At 41.3% G+C, this 20,598-nt stretch overlaps 1 protein-coding gene across 5 annotated transcripts in view; it reads left to right on the plus strand.

Moving 5' to 3' along the window:
• Positions 1–20,598, plus strand: part of PAM (peptidylglycine alpha-amidating monooxygenase) — a 1,271,905-nt gene that overhangs the window by 1,197,466 nt on the left and 53,841 nt on the right. For 3 of the 5 annotated variants that reach the window (XM_086960973.1, XM_086960971.1, XM_086960974.1), the window contains 2 exons: positions 8,328–8,381; positions 9,571–9,783. The exons of the other annotated variants lie outside the window; for them this stretch is intronic. In XM_086960973.1, the coding sequence (XP_086817099.1) occupies positions 8,328–8,381; positions 9,571–9,783 (267 nt within the window). The remainder of the gene's footprint in view (positions 1–8,327; positions 8,382–9,570; positions 9,784–20,598) is intronic. 5 annotated transcript variants of the gene reach the window in all.

Consider the following 20,598-nt stretch of genomic DNA (forward strand, 5'->3'; position numbering starts at 1 on the left):
GTCTGAAACACAGGTATTCAACTATTTGTATGTTTCTTTTTACGTATCATGCTAAAAGCAAAAGGTACAGAAACACTCATGCATGCCTTCAGGAATATGGTGAGACTTACAACAGTGATATGGGAAGGATTGCTGTTTTAAAGTTTGCTTGGCCCAACATTCAGAGTCATTGGTGAGTAGTGAAGCTGCGCGATAAAAGTAACGTTTAAGACATGTTGCCAGAGGGATTAGCGATTAGGCTACTTCGTATAAGTGTGTGAAAATATACAGTCGAAGTAGACCATATAAATCTCGGTGTCTGCTTGAAATGGGAAGTGCAGTCTTTTTTCTGCACTTGTCTTGCTTCTTTCTGCATCTCTTGCCTCTTTCTGCACCTCTCTTGCCTCTTTCTGCACCTCTGTTGCTTCTTTCAGAACGTGTCTCGCTACTTTCTGTACCCCTCTTGCCTCTTTCTGCACCACTGTTGCCTCTTTATGCACTTCTCTTTCTTCTATGTGCACCTCTTTTGCTTCTTTCCTCACCCCTCTTGTTTTTTTCTGTACCCCTCTTCCCTCTTTCTACACCTCTCTTGTCTCTTTCTGCACCTCTCTTGATTCCTTCTGCACTTCTCATGCATCTTTCTGCACCTCTGTTGTTCCTTTCTGGACTTCTGTTGCTTCTTTCTGTACCACTCTTGCTTCTTTCTTCACCTTTCTTCCTCTTTCTGCACCTCTCTTGTCTCTTTCTGTACCTCTCTTGCTTCTTTCAGTATTTCTCTTGTTCTTTCTGCACCCCTCTTGCCTCGTTCTGTATTCCAGTGACTCCTTCGGTACCTTTCTTCCTCTTTCTGTGCCTTTCTTCCTCTTTCTGCACTTCTCATGCCTCTTTCGGCACCTCTCTTGCCTCTTTCTGTACTTCTGTTACCTCTTTCAGCACCAACTTGCCTCTTTCTGTACCCATCTCATCCCTTTCTGCACTTCTCTTGCATCTTTCTGCACCTCTATTGCTTCTTTCTGCACCTCTGTTGCTTCTTTCTGCACCTCTGTTGCTTCTTTCTGCACTTGTCTTGCCTCTTTCTGCTCCCCTCTTTCCTCTTTCTGCAACTCTTGTGCCTCTATGCACCTCTCTTGCCTCTTTCTGGACTACTCTTGCCTATTTCTGCACCTCTGTTGCTTCTTTCAGAACTTGTCTTGCTTTTCTCTGTACCCCTCTTGCCTCTTTCTGCACCCCTTTTGCCTCTTTCTGCACCTCTCTTGCCTCTTTCTGCACCTCTCTTGCCTCTTTCTGCACCCCTCTGAGGTTTGGGACATGTTGGCTGGGGTATTAGTGATTAGGCTACTTCGCATGAGCACAACACGTTAGACAGGGAAAAAAAGTCTTCTGGTAAAAGAACTAAACAGTTTGTTAAAAGAGTTTTACAGAGTTTAAAACTGTTTGAAAATGTTGAAAGGAAAAGTTTTACAACAAATGAGAAGGAAAGAAAAAAAGGATATGATAAAAGAAAATCATTTTATGGGAAAACCATGCATATTACAAGAAGGCTAAAAGAACATAAAGATATAAGGAGGAGAATGTTCAGAAGTAGAGTAATGAAAAATGTATTGAAAGATTGTAAAGAATATAAAAGAAATCAGCAGCTTATAAGAAAAACTAACAGATTGAAAGTGTGCTAGATAAAGCTTTTGAAATAAAACAAAAATTATGTATATAGCATTATAGAGAATGACAACATTGGATAAAAAAATGGTGTTTATGAAGGAGAAATTCAAAAGAAAGAGACTTGTTAATAGAAGTAACTTTTGTGAAACTTTCACTGGTGAATGGAAGCATGCTCCCAGTACTGAGCATTTCATTAATGAAGATATCTATTTTTAAGAAAACTGAGAATGTGAAGTAATTCTAAATTAATTTAGTGTTCTCAAAAATATATTATAATTTCTCTAATATATTATCATTAAATACCATTGCTTCTTTATAGTAGCTACTGTTGAAGTTTGAAAACAGTTTTAATACTGTTTATGATATTACTACTCTAAAATAGATTTACTGAATGATGTATAGAAATTACTTGAAAGGTAAGAATACATAATACAATATGCATGATAACCCGTATTTTAATTTTTTTCTAAATTATTTGTTTCTAAGATAAACATCCTTTAGTATATTTGAATACTATCATCATATTTCCGAGGAGCAGTATCACACTTTCTTTTTACAAAGGTGCAAAAACCAATAAAAGTACTTTTATTGCAAGTTATTTACTCCTCATTATACAGGGCAGGTGTGTATTAACATCTCTATCCAAGGACTTCTCGGACACATACTTAGATAACAGATGTCTGCTTGTGTGACTCAATACTGTAGTAGAACTGATAAGATTTGTGCACCTGTATGATAAACTGCATAGTTTTGAAGTTAGTCAACAGATGTACAGCACATGTCAGAATACATGTGGAAGCCTACACATACTGGATACGTCTGTTTCACACCACGTGTTTTCGAAATGTGCATACAAGACGATGTATAGATCACTGTGTCCTCCTTATGCAGAACATTTGGTTATTGAAAGTGCTTTTTATTATATTTTTAAATTTTACAGTTTTGTAAGTATGATGTATCTTCTCATTTGAAGAATTATTTTAAGATATATAATAGAGCTAATAGAAGTAGGTTTTAATGGATAGAATCTACTGTATACGGCACAACCCATGCTTTCATTCAATCATTCAGACCCTTTCCTTGCACTCATTCATTCAGGTACTATGCATACAGCCATTCAACCATCCAGATACTTCTAATGCTCTCATTCAGTCACCCAGACACTACTCTTGCACTGTTCCAACCACCCATACACTCAAACATTCACCTAGGCAGTACCAATGCTCTCCTCTATTCACCATGGCACTACCTATGCACTCATGGAATTAACCAGGGACTACCAATGCACTCATGAAACCAAACAGACACTATGCATGCACTCATCCAATCACCCAGAGACTACCCATACACTCATTCATTCACCCAGGTACTATCCATGCATTCATGCAATTACCCTGGCACTACCCCTGTACTCAACTATTCACTCAGACACTACCCATGCACTCATACATTTACTCACACACTGCGCATGGACTCCTACAGTCATCGAGACATTAGCCATGCACTCATCCATTCACCCAGGCACTACCCATGTACTCACTGGATGAGCCATGCACTAATCCATTCACTCAGGCACTACCCATGCAGTCATCCAGTCTCTCAGGCACTATGCTTGCACTCAACCATTCACTCAGTCACTACTCATGCATGCATGCAATCACTCAGGCAGTAATAATGCACTCACCGAATCACCCAGACACTACCCATGCACTCATCCAATTACTCAGGCACTGTCCTTCAAACTGAACCATTTACTCATGCAGTACCCATGCACTCATACATTCACTCAGGCAGTACTTTTGCACTCAAAAGACACAACTGATGGACGGAATGTTGAACAAATCAAAACATTCACCCCCAGTCAAGAGATCTGGGTTAAATCCATAATTTTTTTACTCACCATGCCACCCCAGTTTAGACCTGGCCATATGCAAATCAGTCTTGACCCTGTGCCTCATGGGAACAGTCCAGCCCGAACTACCATGTCAGGTCCTCCCTTGACCAGAAAAAATTATCCTAGGACCGGTTTCGGGGCTTCACCCCCTCATCAGCCAGGGTAGCTTGAATCCAGTGGCACAGTGAGCCTGGGACCCACGTCTGGGCATACTCGGCGCACTTAGGGCAAAAAAGCAAAAGACACACAATTGATGGACGGAATGCTGAACAAATTAAAACGTTCATCACAAGTCAAGAGATCAGGGTTAAATCCATCATTCTTTTGCTCATCTAGTGACACAGTGCGCCCTGGACCCACATCTCACTTTTTGTGAGCTTTTTAGTATTTTCTAACAATTTTTTTGGTTGGTGTTTTTGACTTTTTAAAGTGAAAAAAAGTTTGAAGTCCAACATTAGTGTTTCTAAAGAACAAAGAAACGCAAGGTTAAAAAATAAAATAAAATTTACACTTACGTGTTTTGAAAAGTTTGATGATGGCATCATTTGAAAGTTCTCCAACGCAGAGAGTAGTTAAACACTTCCTGCAATGTATTCCTGCATCGGGCAGTTCGGGGAAGATCCGGGGTTGAGGAGTGGTAAGAACAGCTCCAGCCGATGTTGATGGTTGATTTCCGTCAACTGTTGCAGCTTTCTCTCTCTTCTCCCGAGCCATCACTTCTTGCGCAAGACAAGTTGGGTGCATCGTCTCAAGATGTTTTTTCATAGACGATGTGCTACAAGAATATTTTTTCTCCAATCTACTAGAGAGAACTTGGTGTCATATGTAACAGGTGACTTTCAGAGCAATTACCTTTTTTTCACCCTCTGGCACGGTAATAAAGGCCCAGAAAATGCTCTCCTTATGTTTTTTGATCGGCTCTTCAATTTCTTCAATCTCCTCCAGCTGCTCTTCTTCTGGATGTGAAGATGCCATTTTAAGATATTAATTGGTCAAAACACCAGAAATATAAAAATTAAGTAGAGCTTACAAAAAAGCTATCTACACATGCAGACACACCCAAAATAAGAGTAAAAGAACACGTATTGGATCCTCCCTCTAAAAGAATGAAAACCTTTTTAACGTATAGAAAGCTTTCTTTCCATGTCACATGTAGTCGCGCACCAATCACGTATACGTCACGCACCCATAAAATGTGCTAAATTAAATTTTAAATATAAATTGCTATTTGTAAATTGTGTTTTAAACTATTTTAGTGGAAAGTCTTTAAGCGAAACAGATATTTAAACTTGCAACATTGTTGTTTCATACTTTTAAAATTACGCCGAAGTCGCGACCCCTACGCGATCCTTGAAATACGTGCTGGCGGGGTTCGCAACTCCTTCGCGGCTCAGTGTGCGATGGTGCAGCGTACATAAAAATGTGTTTTAAAGATCTTAAAACTATTTTACAAGTACTTTAATACCAATGTTTTATATTCAATAATAAACCTCTTAACAAATATATTATTTCAGTGTAAGTATGTATTTTAGATTTACATGCGTATAACAGATTCACGCACCGAACGCGCAGATCCGCGACTTGTGCGCAATACCGTTGCGTCCTTAAAAATCTGTTTAAAACAAATTTATAACTTCTATAATACAAATTATTTTACACGCCGTAATAAACCTCTTCATTAAAAAAATATATTAATTTGTTCTAAATATGTATTTTATACTGACATTCGTATAACAGATCCGCACACTAACCATGTAGGTTCGCAATCAGTGCGCAACCCTTTTTTGTAAATAAAAAAATATATACAAAGAAGATATTCATTATAATGAGACAATACATTTGTTATACTTTTAAAGCAATGATAAAAAATAAATTTAGCAAAAAACTGTCAAAAAAATTACCCTGAGATATTAAATACAAATTTTCTTTTTCTGTTCATAATTCTGTCATATAATATCATACTCTACAAAATTAGGAACAATAAAACAATATTATAATTTAGTAATAAGAAGTGATTATAATTATTTTTAAAGTTTTTAAAAATATATAGAAAATCGTACAAAAAAACTGAAAAAAATAGTTACAAATATCTTTTAATAAATAATTTTTTTTTAAAAACCTTGGAAATTCTCCGAAAAAGCCTAAGGTTTCAGGGACATTATAGTTCTGAATTACTGTACTTCTGCGGTGGGTTTAGAAGGGAGCAGGACAATGGCACTTAGGCAGTAATGAGTTATTGGAGGAGGGTATAGGTATGGACAAGTTAAATTAACGGTGCAGCCAGTGTAGAGGAAGACCCAAAACCTCTAAATGAGTTAGGGGCAGAAAGCCTGTAACACAAAACAATTGTACAACAAATAATGGGCACACGTTTTATCATAAACTGTAAAGATACTCTTGGGTATTTAAAAGCAAGGTGACACCGGTGATTCAAAAATCAGTTATTTATATGGATGGAATTCTTCATATACGTAAAAACTACGCCAGCCGACACGTGTTTCGTCTACAGGACCAAGCCTGTGACTCTTCAGGGCTGTAAATAATATAATCAAAGGAACAAGGAATGTACACATTTATGAAATATTGAAAACATATCATGAGTGAATAATGGAGCAAAAAGGTGAGTGAAAAGGTGGATGATTTGACAGTGCACGCAAAAAAATGTTGTTCGCTACAAAGTGGAAACCCTACTGGTACAAGTGGTAATAAAGAAATGTTTAAAAATTGTGGCGGAGCACGATCTAACCGTAGATCTTTCTCATGTGAAGGATGATAAAAGGAGAAGAAATGAGCAATGGAAGTGGTTGAAATGGTTGAACAAAATGCTATCATAACATAGTCATGCACTGAAAAGTACAAGTGGAAATATATTAAAACGGTCTGGTTTCGGGACATTGTTACAGTCAGCCTTGTTAATGGCGTAGGGTAGGTGAGCTCTGACAACTTGATTTAAAGCAAAAAGGGAAGAAATTTCAAACAGCAACACTGATAATGCGCGAAAGGTTGGATGTACATTAACTATACATCCAACCTTTTGCGCATTATCAGCTGAATTTCTCTGGTTTTGTGTGAGTGACATGTCAGCCTAACTATAATGTCCCTGTAACCTTTTGTTTTTTTCTATGATTTTCTAAGGTTTTTTTAAATGCAAATTCCTAACTATAACGTCTCTGAAACTTGTGTTTATTTCAGTGAAAATATATATTTATACATATTCGGCCACATGCATCAATCTAGGATTTTGCATTTCCTAAATAGCGAAAATTAAGGAATCGCTATTTAGGAATTGCAACATCCTATGCATCAAGAAATCCTAAAATGTTTTAGGATTTCTTAAATTTCGGAATTTGCGATTCCTTAATTGCGAATCGCAATTAAGGAATGGCATTACATTGATTCCTATGGGCCTAGAGGCCCATAGGAATCAATGCCGTTTTGCATTTCTTTTTTTAGGAAATCGCAATTTGTTGATGCATTGCAAGGGTGCAGAGGGGGGTCCAAAGGACCCCCCCCCCCTGCACTTCGGAAATGTATTTTAAAGTGCATGCTTCACACACACATGTCCTAAGGACATGTGTGTCTGTAACATGACACTTTTCAAAATGCATTTTTGTGCTTTTTGAAACAATTTTGCAAATTAACACGAGGGTCAACCTCATGTTAAGTTGCACTTCCTATTTCAAAATTCGCATTTTTAAAAAAAATGATGCATTGCATTTAAGGAATCGCACAAATGCGATTCCTTAAATGCATTCTCATTTTTAGGAAATGCAAAAAAACGATTTTTGAAAAAATGTTTCATGCATCCCAAAAACGTCTTTAGGAAGCGCAAACGGCCGAATTTACCGATTCGCACCGTTTGCACTTCCTAAATAGGTTGATGCATGTGGGGGTTTCACACTTGTGCTCGTAATTCAGTGTCAGCTTTGACCCTTGCTCCACTGGTCCCAAGTTAAAACATTGAGGTGTAACACCCTTGGTGCAGCCAACCTCTGCTTCATTGCAGCCAGCCTAAAATTGTGCATATGTCACAGTCAACCGCAAACTGATACTTTTAATTGCCACTTTACTTTTTCAAGGCACTTTTTGCCTTAAAATTAAAAATATGTTATCTCTAACTCCCCTTATTAATGGTCAACCGTTTTAGTGCCTTTTTGTTCATTACATTTTTCCCTATTTTTTAATTGATTTGAGAATTTTATGGTGTTGTTTTCCTGATTTTACAATTATTAGTGCTGCATGAACTTAGTATGCATTTCTCTAGGGAATTGCCTTCTGTGTGTGCCACAGATAATAGGGGTGAACAGAGATTCTCATGGGTTGTGTTTTAGCTACGCAGATTATGTTTATTAAGTTGGTAGGGGCACATGTTTCAAATTAATAACACAGTTTCTCACATCTAGGTGTTCTTAAAGTGTTGTTTTTTATATGAAATAATAACGAGGGCTGAACATTTCATCTTTATTCCGGTTTAGACTGTATTAAGCTCAACGTTAATGCTACGCCTTTTGAGCCAGGCTTAAGTACTCGACCTACCCCTGAGAGTCGAAGAGGCTACGAAGGCCAACTTTCAACAGCGGACAATAACTCCATGTCCCGATGTTTAAGGGATATTTACAATCTCCTGTTAGATATTACTAAGTTGTCCATGTGACTGAAAAAATCGGAAAAAAATCGAACACTTACTTACAGTCCTCATCCAGTTAGGGACCTCCCTTGATACAGGCTTCATAGAAATAACTTAATCACCTCTTTTCTACTTGCTTGCCTTTAATGAATCGGTTTTATTTTGCAGAAGCAGAGCACAGATCTGTCAAGAAGGCTGGAATAGAGGTTCAAGAAATTACAGGTAAATCCTATACCTTTTGAAGTTATAAGATTAACAGTTTGCTTTGTATATTGGCACTCAATTTTCCTGATTCTTAGTTGTCAAGTGAAAATTATATTAAATGACGTTCGTCGTAAATTTCTGATTGTACAGGCTATCAGCATATTTTGTCTCTTCTCCAATTCAAACATGCTAATTCACATGCTTGTGTAATATTACATTTATGTTCAATGTAGGTGCTCTGATGCCCTTATGAATCTGGCTATGTGTGCTTCAATTCGATGCTGGGCAGTTACCAGGACAGGTGTAGAACCTTTTAGAAGTACCTGCCAATGTCTTGCAGAACTCGCATGTCATTTTAGATTACCATACTGATCATAAATTGGACTCATAAGCCTTCAATGTTGAGTATCATACTCATATAAGTGGGCATATGTCCAGGAAATCTATTGGATTGATTGAATTTATTTTGCTTCAGCCTTCTGCTGCGCGAGTTTACCCCATTGCATTATATTTTGCAGAATATTTTAAATTACATTGGGAGAGGGTGTGGCGTAACAGCTAGAACAGATGACTTTGGAACTCTGGAATGAGGTTCAGGTCTCTGCATTGGCTCAACATCCTGTGATTCTGGGCAAATCACGTAGTCTCCTCGTGCTAAAAATGATTGTGACCTGGTGTTAAACTGGTGCTTATGTAAAACGCTTTACTACCTTCAGGTGGAGTTTGCACTTTATAAAACTGCATAAAACAATGTACTGTTGGAAAAAATATCTTTAAAACTGGACTAACTTGTTTCGATAAAATTGTCTGTATTTGTTTCAGCAAATTCTCATTGAAAAAATTGTTTCATTACCCTAATAATAATAGAGTTTAGCAAGGCTATTAAATAAAATTCATCTAGTTTGATAATACACATACAATTAAATCAGATATTTAAAAACTAAGAAAACATTTATACCAAGGATGTTCAAATAGAGAGAACTCCTTGGAAGTTGATGAAATAGTGCTCAAAAGATGATTGACAACTGCTATTTTAAAATAATACCTGGGCCATTGGAACTGTTGCTAACTAGCAAAGAATAATATGTTTAGACAGATTTAAAAAGTTATGATTGTGTTTGTTTGTATTCATACACCAACTCTATTTGTGTAAAAGATCTTTGGAATCTGTACCTAGACTAATTTACTCCAATTTTTTGTTGCGAAGAAACAGAGATTTTCGAAACTGGAGTGAGAAACAAACCGAAGTTGACAGAAGATGTGGAAAAGGTGCAGAAGCAGCAGGAAAAACAGAAGACTGCGGAACAGACTGAGAGCAGAGTTTCATTCGTTCTCATCACCACCCTAATAATAATTCCTGTTGTGGTTCTTATAGCTATCGTAATATTCATAAAATGGCGGAAGGTGAAAGTCTACGGTGGTAAGCAAGCATTAGCATGAAGTGAATTTTTGATAAACCTACACGACTCATTGTTTAGACGAGAATATTTGGCGTGTAAGAATAATGTAGTATCTAGTAAAAATGAATTTAACATGGGTAGCTTTGAAAGAGTCATAGAATAACTTGTTGGACAAATACTGTCTTTTCAGAAATCTCAAGAAATCACAGGTTTGAATCCTTGTAAACCAGTCCCTCATCCGTCCAAGGTACATTTTTATTAGGTCAGCAGGCAAAACTACTTCATTTTTTACAAAATAGTTCTTGGGTATAATAGCCAGATATACAGTAGCAAGTCTGATGACTTTCAATGTAATAAAATAACATAATGAAAACATAGCGAGCCTAAAAACATCGGCTCTGAACGTTATAACTTTCAGTGACAGGAACATACTAATAATCCAGCCATCGCTTTCATCAAATCTACCTAGGCATGATTTAGTCCACGTTACCATCCTTATTATACATCTATGATTATCACAATGTTCCTGCGTCTATAGTTGGATGTGGGGAGTGTTCTAAAATGAGGCCTCCATAATCAGCCTAGCGTTTCCAGATTTTCGGGTGTTTCTGTGGGCAGCCCGTGCCTTGAATATAGGTTTCTGTTGGCCCGTACACCAATCCAGGCCTGCCTTCCAGCCACCCAGCCCCGGCAGAGCCTGGGCCTTCCACGCCTTCGCTATGTCTCTCTTGGCCTAGGGTAAGACCCAGGAATAGCATATGTCTTTTGTATCGTTTTCCCCCTATGTCTTCTGTGATATGTAGTAAAACAAGTTTAAGCGAGAGGGGTATATCCCAGCCCAATACTTCAGACAGGCAGGTCGTAACACCTCGACAAAAATCTAGTGAGAGCAGTGCATTGCCACACTGTGTGGATGAAGGTGCCTTCGCCGAAGCGGAGACACGTAGGGGAAAGTATCAGTCCCGCACTCCATAATCTGTACCTAGTAAAATAGGTGCAATGTATATATTTAAATTGAATAAGTCGTAAATGGGAGGCTATTGCAGCGCCCCGTGGGGATTCTAATGCTACCGTCCAATTGTCGATGTCGAGCGGACCCAGCTCTGTCTGCCATTTATCTCTGAGGCAGTCTAATGTGGTGGGGAGAATCGTCACTAGGAATTGATAGATCTTTGAGATCTTATGGTCTCCCAGGTCGCCCATGAAGACCTTTGCCTCAATTGGGTTAAACTCCAGCAGGGAGTCCAAGTGCGTAATTTACGAGGACAGAGCATGGCAGAATTGTAAATATTTATAGGATTGTGTATGTGGCATATTAAATTCTTCCCTAAACTCTTGGAAGGATTTCAGGGTAGTGCCTTGCATGACATTGCCTACAGTAGAGATGCCGATGGCGTCCCAACCTTGAAATCCCAACAAGGTGGCCAGCTGGGGTAGAAGACCATTCTGCCATAGGAGCATCTCTCTTGTCAGTTGACCCCACCATCCCATCCTGCTCAATGAGCCCTTCCACACCTCAATGACCACCTGGGTAGCAGGCGGGAGGCCTCGAAGTACGTGTGTTTTATATAGGAGTGTATGAGGCAGCACTTCCCCCATCAGCCACTTTTCTACATGATAGGCTGGGTCACATCCGTTCCCATACCGCCAATCATTCAAGACCAAAAGAATTGCCGCTGCGTAGTACGACTGAATATCAGGGGTTGCTATCCCCTGACAGTATGTGGACTGAAAGCAAATTTTAAGCGCAACTCTAGCAGTCTGATCAGCCCCAAGGAAACGGCTCAATCTTGAGTAAATTTGGCGGAATCACTGGGTGGGATCCGAAAGGGGTAATTTTGCATCTGATAAGAGGTGGGTGAGTGACACCATCTTGAAAATTGCTGACCTCCTGAGAACCGAGAGAGGCAGGCTTTCAGCTTGGGTGCACGTCCATATGGGGACGATATTCCTCTCCCATGAAATAAACGGACAGGAAGATAGATATACCCGAAGATATTTAAACCCCTTTGTGGCAAGCGTTACCTCCTCTGCCCAGGTTCCCATTTCAGAATTCCCTCGCCGGTGCCACAATATAGATTGCCCTTGTTGTTTTCTGCTATACAATATAGATTTGCAGCTGTTCAGGTATAGGCCAGAGGTTTGTCCAAATATTTGCATTATGCGGAGCAGCCGAGGTCTAGACCGACCGGATTCCAAGAGAAAGAAAAGAACATCGTCCATATATAAGGAGAATCGATCTGAAATCCCTCACGTCCACTCGAAACCCTTAATCTGTGCATCTATTCTGACCCAGGAGGCCAAGGGCTCCATGGCAAGCCAAATAAATATGGGCATAGGGTGCATCCCTGACGAGTACCGCGTCCCATAGAGAAGGGGGTCAGAGACCGCACCCGCCACTTTATCCAAGGCAGTGAGATCTGTATACAATAGCCGGATGTATGAAAGAAACCGTGGCCTGATATTAAGTTGTGACAGAAGGGCGAATAAATATGTCCAACCCAGCAAATCAAATGCTTTATCAATGTCTGCCAGTAATAGCGCTACTGGGCCTTCCAGATGATCAATTGTTGCCACTGCGTTAAGAGCACGTCAAATGTTGTGTTGAGTAGCTCGATGGGGCATAAAACCTTTCTGGTCCGGGTTTACCAAATCTACCATGTGTGGCATGAGACAGTTTGCGAGGGCCTTGGCCAACAATTTTGCCTCAACCTTTAAAAGCGAGATGGGGAGGTATGACGCATGCTGGTCGGGAGGTCTGACAGGTTAAAGGAAAACCGCAATTTCGGCGTGTCGCCAATCCAGTGGGAGCCTGCCACCCTCCAACACTTCATCTATTACTGCATGATAATGTGTTACAAGCTGGGACTGAAAGATCTTATAGAATTTGCATGGAAAGCTGCTAGGGCCGGCGCTTTACTTGTGCGCAAGTCAACCAAAGTGGCGCCTAGTTCTTCACTCGTCGGGGGGCATCTAGATCTGCATGCACCGAATCTGTGAGAGTCTATGGGGGCAGATTGGCCAGAAATCGCTTTATCGTGGATTCTGGCAGTGCATCTCGAGGGGCGTATAGCTCTGCATAATAGGCTGCAAAGCTAGATGCAAAATGGACCGGGTCTGTGAGAATTTGGCCATCTGTGTCCGGATTTCCGGGCGTGGCTGGTTGGTGAAGCACATGTTGACACAGATGATGTAGAAGAGAATTTGACTTATCCCCCATTGATAAATTCTGCTGCGGGAGGCCAACCACACCTTCCTGGCCTTGTTCCACAATGTGTTAGTATATGTTTGCTGTAGCTTAATCAGTTGTCTGCGTATCTGCTTCCCACCCTCCCCCCCTACTGTGATCCTCTAGATCTATGAGCTGTGCCTCAGTTTGGATCAACGCCTCCCAACGTTTCTCATGCTGGGCCAGGTAAAGGATGTATCAATTCTTCTAATAGTTGGTTTCATAGCCTCCCAAATGGTGTCTGCCGAATCCACTGTGCCTAGATTAAGATTGACGTAATCTATGATGGCTTGGTGCATGTGTCTCTTGTATATCGGGTCATGCAGATGCCACGTAGACATTCGGCAGCTGAAAGGGGGCGTGCTACCCCTAGCATCAGCTCCAACACTACAGGGGAGTGACAAGCCCCTAGACAATATGTCCGCCATCACTATTCTGTAATAATAGCTTGCCAATATAACAATATAGTCAAGGTGGGAAAACGAGTCGTGAACTGTCAAATAGTATGTGAAGCTTTGTGCGGTGGGGTAGAGGTGCCACCATGTATCCACCCAAACCATGGTGCTTACCAACGATTGTGGTTGTGTTACACGTAACGTCCCCTTCCACCCATGTCGTTGCCATCTATCTTGGGTTACATTTACAACATCGTTCCAGTCGCCGCCTATTATTGAGAGGCCTTTAGGTATTTCCAAGATGATCCCAGTCAGTCGCTCTGTAAGTGTTTCCAATAGTGGCGGGGCGCTTATATACTGCCTATTACAATTTGATCACCGAATATTGTACCGGTGATGATGATGTAGCGACCCAAGGGGTCAGGCCATGACTTGATGTTTGTATATGGGACCCTCCATTGGATCAGTACTGCAACCCCACGCTAGTAAACCCTGCATGACAAACCTGTATGTCTCCCGATATAAAGTAACTTTTGACAAAACAACATACAAACGTCAGAGATCTGTTTAACATACTCTAATCAACAACTTTAGAAACAACCGTGTGCACTAAGGACTTATATACAAATCAGTGCAACAATCTGTGCAAGCAAAAATAAACACTTTCATGCATAAAGCGAAAACCTCCCACTTATTAGGTTAAAGCAAGAATCATACAACTTTTAGTGTCTAAAGGAACCTTGCCCCATTCCGAAAAAACAGACTAATATTTACCAGAAAATTAAAAAAAATCAATTGATATCCTAAACAGGGGGTAAGAAAAAATCACAGAGTGCTTGGAAGGAATGCATAAACTATGACATAAATTATGGGGAGCAATTGTTCTAAATTGAGCAACAACCATTTGTCGATACCTCTTAGAAGAAAAACAAAGAGTTTTCTGTACAGGTCTATTGTACTGGTCTGAGAATTTGAAAGTAAGCTTGTACGTGGTTTACAAAAATAACTTTTATGCGTCGTTAAAAAGCTATCAAAATGTATGAAGAAACACCTAACAGACATTGCAAAGAACGCATAAGCTTCACTTCCTGTCTCCTAAAGGACTAAACTAAGCTCCTGTAATGCCAGAAATAAACAGTTCTCAAATGCATCAAGATGTCAATAAAACAGACTAATCGTCTAAAAGATACAAACACAAAAAACAAGATGAAGACCAACTACAAATGAGAACCTGAACTATAAAAGTAATTGGACTTAAAATGATGTCTACACCAACACCAACGATAATGGTTCCCTTTAGTAGACTTTAAGAAAGCCTGAAGCAACATCAGTTCCCTGAAGACAGCCCTCTGGTTAGAGCAAGTATGGTACTAGGCAGCTAAATTAAACATTGTGATTAAAGGACCTCAGCATTCCAGCAATATAGGTCTTGTACATCATGTAGGAAAGTCACCCAGTACAACTGAGAATGTCCTTGCAGTGGAGGGAAAACATGGTGCTGGTTGAACATCCATACTTATCCACTTTCCTCAATGATCAATATATAATGGCTGCTAAGGTCCTTATTTATTGCTTTCTTCTACTGTAATGCCATCAACATCATCATGGTTTCCTTCTCCAAAGGCATCTTTTCCAACTCCCTCAAGACTCTGATCATCTCGCAAACTACCAATCTATTACAAACCTACTATTCCTTGGTAGGATCTTCAGAAACCCAGTTGCAAGATGGAAGAATGAAGAACAATATGGACCTCCAAGACCACTATCTCAGAGTCAGGCCGCACTGCAACTCCAACACAGCCACCATCATGATCATCAACAACTTCTCTACTCCTGAATACCAACAACTACAACCCTGGCCTCAATAATGGTGGATATTTCTAACACCAATGGTAGTTAAACCCTATTCAGAACCCACTGTGTGAGAATAAGATGCATTGTTTTTTAGCTTTAAATGGTTTGCTTGCTACCTATGGTACAGAGCCCCGCTTTTCCAGATTTAACATCCCATGATATGTGGAGTTTGCTGGTGTTCCATTCTTCTCCGGTACTATATCAAACCTCTGGCATTGTTCTTCATGGACGTGGAGATCATGATTCCCCAGTATGGCGCTCAACGTCTCCTGAAAGTCCCATCAGAAAATGTTGTCACCTGACTAAAATATCGCCCTGCTACCGTCCAGGCTTAAATGTGCCTGAAGATCAATTGCATGAAGATTAAGGTCATACTCACTGTTGGTGACAACTGAAGGAAATGCACACAGGACTGACTCATCAATGAACCTTGATGGTTTCAACCCTCAGCCTTTCTCTGTGATAATTCCTAGGATTCTATTCAACAACACCCTTGGTGGACAACGAACACAGCAGCAACCTTGTCATACTTTTGACAAGAAAGTTCAGGAAAGAGAAGACAAGACACCAGTCCTCCTGATACACTTGAAGAATCAGGAACACTTTCTCACACCAAATCCTTTTCAAGGAACACCTCACCCACTTGTAACACCCCTAGATCATGAACCTGTCTGCATCCCTTTACTCATCTCTTTTGTACAGCAATTGTTGCTTCAAAGCTAGATTTGTGTTGTCTGAATCACCAGGAGCTTATGCAACCATGAGGCATCAGCCAGTTGATCTCATAAGGTTGAGAAAGCATGAACTCTGACACCTTGCAAAACACACTTTTAAAGGAGAGAGGAGTCCTCTATCAAACATATTAACTTATAAATCCATGAGTATCTAGACTAGACCGGTAAACCACAGTTAGACCATGCAGTTTTTTAACCTCTAGAAGAAAGACATGTATGTAAAAGTTAAAGCTGGATTGTCGAACGATTACCACACTGCCCTTGTAATTTAAAAAAAACAACTTGAAAACATCCAGGTCCAAAATGGAGAGCTCACTACAAACAAGGTTTGAATTAATCTGGAGAAATACAATGTTGTCAAAAAACTCCAATATGCCTAGAGAACAGAAAGAATTTGTAACAGTTGGGGTGGTTGGCGTGACTCAGACTACAGCAAAGGGAATAAAGCAAGGTCCACTCCTTCTCGTCTATAACGTGGTTTATTTGACATCATGGACCTGTATATCGCAAGTAGTCAGAGATCCAGAAATCACAGCAATAATAGGGGTGGACAATTCCTCTTATCCAGTCCCGGATCGGGTATAGAAGCTCCCGTCACCTTCTGTGTCTTCCTTCTTTGCAAGTAGATTCTCGAAACACAGAAAACAAAAAACAAGAGACGAGTGGCATATATTAGGGCCAATTCTTGATCCTGACAAGGGGTAAAGGAAGAGAGTGGCCACCAGTGCTCTTCAGTCATCTAAAGACGTGTGCCTGTGTGGATAAGAAAGAAAAAAAAAGACACCCGTAGCTTTGAAAGAGGAGGCGAACACACTACCGACTGGTTTTCTCCCTCCTCCCAACCCGCAAACCGCTCCCGTACCTGGGAGAGCCACGCTCCGCCGGGAGCGTGGCGGAGCGTAGCGTCTTGACGTTGGCCTCCTGGCTCGCCGGTCCTCTGGGTTCCCTTCGGGTTTCGGTCACGTTGCAGGGAGTCTTCTTCGGGCGTTTCTGATGTCCTCTCTGGGGCGTTCCAGCGTGCCTCCTGCTCTCTTCTGGGTTTAAGACGCTTGCTCCCTCGTCCCTGCAGTCCAGGGATTGGCCTCGGGGGAGTGGCGTCAGTCCTTAGGGTGGGGCTGTCAGCAAAAGTATCTCCCTTAAAGGCGCTGTCCTCGTCAAAGGGGATATCGACGTCCTGGGATGTACTTGGCTCATAAATCCAGGTGTCCGTCTGTGAATAAAGGAGAGGATTGTGTTCAGAGGGCACAGTCCACCAGTCCTGGTTATGCACAATCCCCACGCTTCCCTCTTGGCAGTCCTGTGGTGTTGCGGATTTGTGACACAATTCTTATAGCCACCTCCTTTGGGGTGGGTGTTGTAAAAGCATTTGACCAAGTCGTTCAAAGCATGGTGGGCGCTGAGAAACATTCAAATTATTTTGTGCCCATCATAATGGTGTCAGAATTGTGAACTACCTAATACAATTGTCCCATGCTAAATGCCTACAAGATACCTAAGGTCCAGTAAGTCCCCTCTGATGTCCTAAAACACTTTCAGAGAAAAAAAGAAAGGAACAAACTTGACGTATTCTCGAAATCACAATCAGTGCAATATCAGCTTACTCTTCATCAAAGGACTACATTTGCTCCAGGTTAGACCGTTATTTGCCTTGTGGCTTGTCGCGAAACCCCCCTGCTCAACTTATTTTTCCTTGTAATAGAAAGGTCTCTAACATTCACTGATCTCCCTATTTTTGCCTTCACTGTTTGCCTTTATACCGAACATGTTTGACTGTTAAAAGAGGTCACTACATTGCCTACTTGAGAATTGCTCAGAGAACATTTATAGTATGGCTGTCTGCACCAGTGGTAAGACTTTGACCCTTATGGTAACAACAAATAGAACTATCACTAAAGCATCCTATAATCACTTAATACTTTAACATATCTATGTACTTATTAAAAAAACGAACAACTGTTTGCTGATTGTGTTAGTTAAATGTGTCATCTGGGATAAAGCCAGTTTCTTATTAAGTTGGCTGTCCCAAAAATACTTATGGAATCCGAATTAGCCGACAAGGATTTATTTTACGTAAAGATGTATTTGACTGTGTGATGCTCTCAGAGTAGAATTGCCATGTGAAGAAATATTTGTGAACTGACTGTCACACATTCTGTGAAAAGTGATAAATTCTTAAACAATTGTAGGCAAACACGCTCATTAAATTAAGGTGTAACTCCCTCAATAGTCACTAAAACACTAAATCTAGTGTCTTTCATAAATGTAACATAAATAAGTATGCATGCACAGAGAAAGAGGCACCAAAAACCCTTGTGCATAAAGTGGACCTGTTACCAGACTAAGTAAAGTCACTCCCACTGGTACCGTACCTGTATATCAGAAAAGTCACTGCCAGTTTAGCTGCAGGCTTACCTATGATAAGGCAAAGATTCCTCCCTATTAGCAACATTCGCCACCAGTCAGCCTCATCGAGCAGAGGGCATTAGATAAGAGACGATAAGCTAGATAACTTGTTTTCGGAAATATTAAGGAAATAGAGTCTAAAGGCTGCCTTCACAACTTTTCCTGGAATCAGCTGCCAGGCTATACAGGCTACAACACAGAAGTACATGAACATTGCTACTTGTATTTTCACAAAGAATTAAGGCATCCTCAATCCTGCAGACTTAAAGAAACATCAAACACAGTAGATCGCTTTGATCTTTATATAAAGCTGGGAGAGTACACTCAACACAGCCTTTAAGGACTGGCTAGGGCTGCACACACCACCACCATTATCCCTTCGTCCGTACTTCTGTCGCAGTCCTGAACACTTGAGGTGCCCCACTCCTAGGCAGCCATTTCCTTCAAGCTTTCTAAAAAGAATAAAGACACTCAAAAGTCTTTCTACTATAATCATGAAAACAACCCTCAAGAACCTCCCCTTTCTGGCGTCCTTCTGCTATATCACTCGGAGCCATTCCAGAATGCAATAAGATTTATCATGGCTAACTCGTTTCAGGTTTTAATTTTAGTTACCTTGTGCATTGGGTGCAGTGCTCAGCTGATGGCTGCCAGCTAATGTGCTGACCTGGTTTGGGGAGTTGGATGAGCCTGCTGTTGCTTGCCTTGTGGACTCATTCTAGCAGTCCCGGTCACATTCTCTCGCTTCTGTTGATTGCGGGGAAGTTGACTAGGTTTGCAGAGATTGTCTTGTGAGAGTTTTGATTGTTACCTAAGCAACTACTATAAATAGAGGGTCGCCTAAATGTTCAGAAAGAGGCAACACGCCACTTCTGATGCTGAAGATGAGGGGAGAATGCCCTTGTCAAGGAAAGAGCTGGAATACTTGATTAAAGAGGCTGTCACTGCTGCATCAGAGCCATATGAAAAAAGGCTGAAACTGTCAGGTGAACTTGATGAAGATCAGGAAGAAGTCCAGGAAGAAGTCTCCAATTGAAAGTATGTGCAGGGAAAGCAACTATTGGATCTTCTGTGATATATTCAATAAGTTTTACATTTTGATACCAAGTCTCCAGAGCCGGAAGAGGAATTTTTGCGAGATATACCTCTTTGTAATCAGATGATTTGCCATTTCATGATATCATGAAAGACTTGTTTTTGAAGGAGTGGAAAGACAGAGATAAACTGGTAAAGTACCTGTTGGATAATTTTGAGCAGTCTTTTCCTAAAACTCTGAAAGTCATTTCTATTCAGAAAGCATGGCTCCATTGTCTTTCCTGGCTTATGAAGATGTTTCACTTGCAGATGCGGCTTCATTTAAAAGATCCCATTCTGCTGCACATTTTTCTAGGCGGGTCGGTACATATGCAGCTTATGCCTCCCAAACTCTGATAAAAGATTTTCAAGGGGCATGGTTTGTCCTCGAGCCAAGATGGTCGCAGGGTAGCAGAGGTCCGGTCCGACCCCGTAAAATCTGGCATAATTCTGTTACCAAGGGGACACTGAACGCTTGAAGGAAATGGAGGGGGGGATACCGATCCCTCTCAACCAAATCCGATCACACAGGGTGCTGGAACATTGGCACCCAGCAGAGGAGGCATCACACATCGTGGGCCCTGCCCGGTCGGAACCGGATCGAAGCCTGCTTGACTGGTGCCGCAAGGAGGGGAGCGACAAAGCATTGGGTGATCTCCAGGGTCTGTGGCGGGCCCCCCAATGTGTTAGATCCAGAGACGGGCTGGGGAAACGTAGCAGGGGCCAGGGCCGTGGAATGACGCCATTAGGATAGCACTGAGTGGTGCTACCCAGGGAGGACCGGCCGCACGAGAAATCCAGAGATCTTGGCGGTCGACGGTGGAGCCGCAAGACTGTCTAATCTGGGCCGGTGAGTGTAACGGCAGCAACAGCCTTGTTTGCCCACTCTTCCTGGTGCGGGATTGCGTCCTGGCTTGCTGGCACTGAAAGTGTGGAGTGGAAGGTGCATTAAGTCACAGTGATTCCCTTGGAGGATCATGGCCACTGGAGTGAACGATCTGTTTGGCCTGGACTGGTGGGGGCGGAGACCTGGGCCCGGACTGGAAAAGCGGAGCGTGTGACCTCGGCCACAGTGGGGCACGCCGGCGCAAAGAACCGGATAGCTGAGCGAAGCGGTGGAACAGTCGCACGGAAATAGACAGGCTG

This window comes from Lissotriton vulgaris, chromosome 3_1 (assembly GCF_964263255.1).
Source record: "Lissotriton vulgaris chromosome 3_1, aLisVul1.2, whole genome shotgun sequence".
Taxonomy (NCBI): Eukaryota; Metazoa; Chordata; class Amphibia; order Caudata; family Salamandridae; genus Lissotriton; species Lissotriton vulgaris.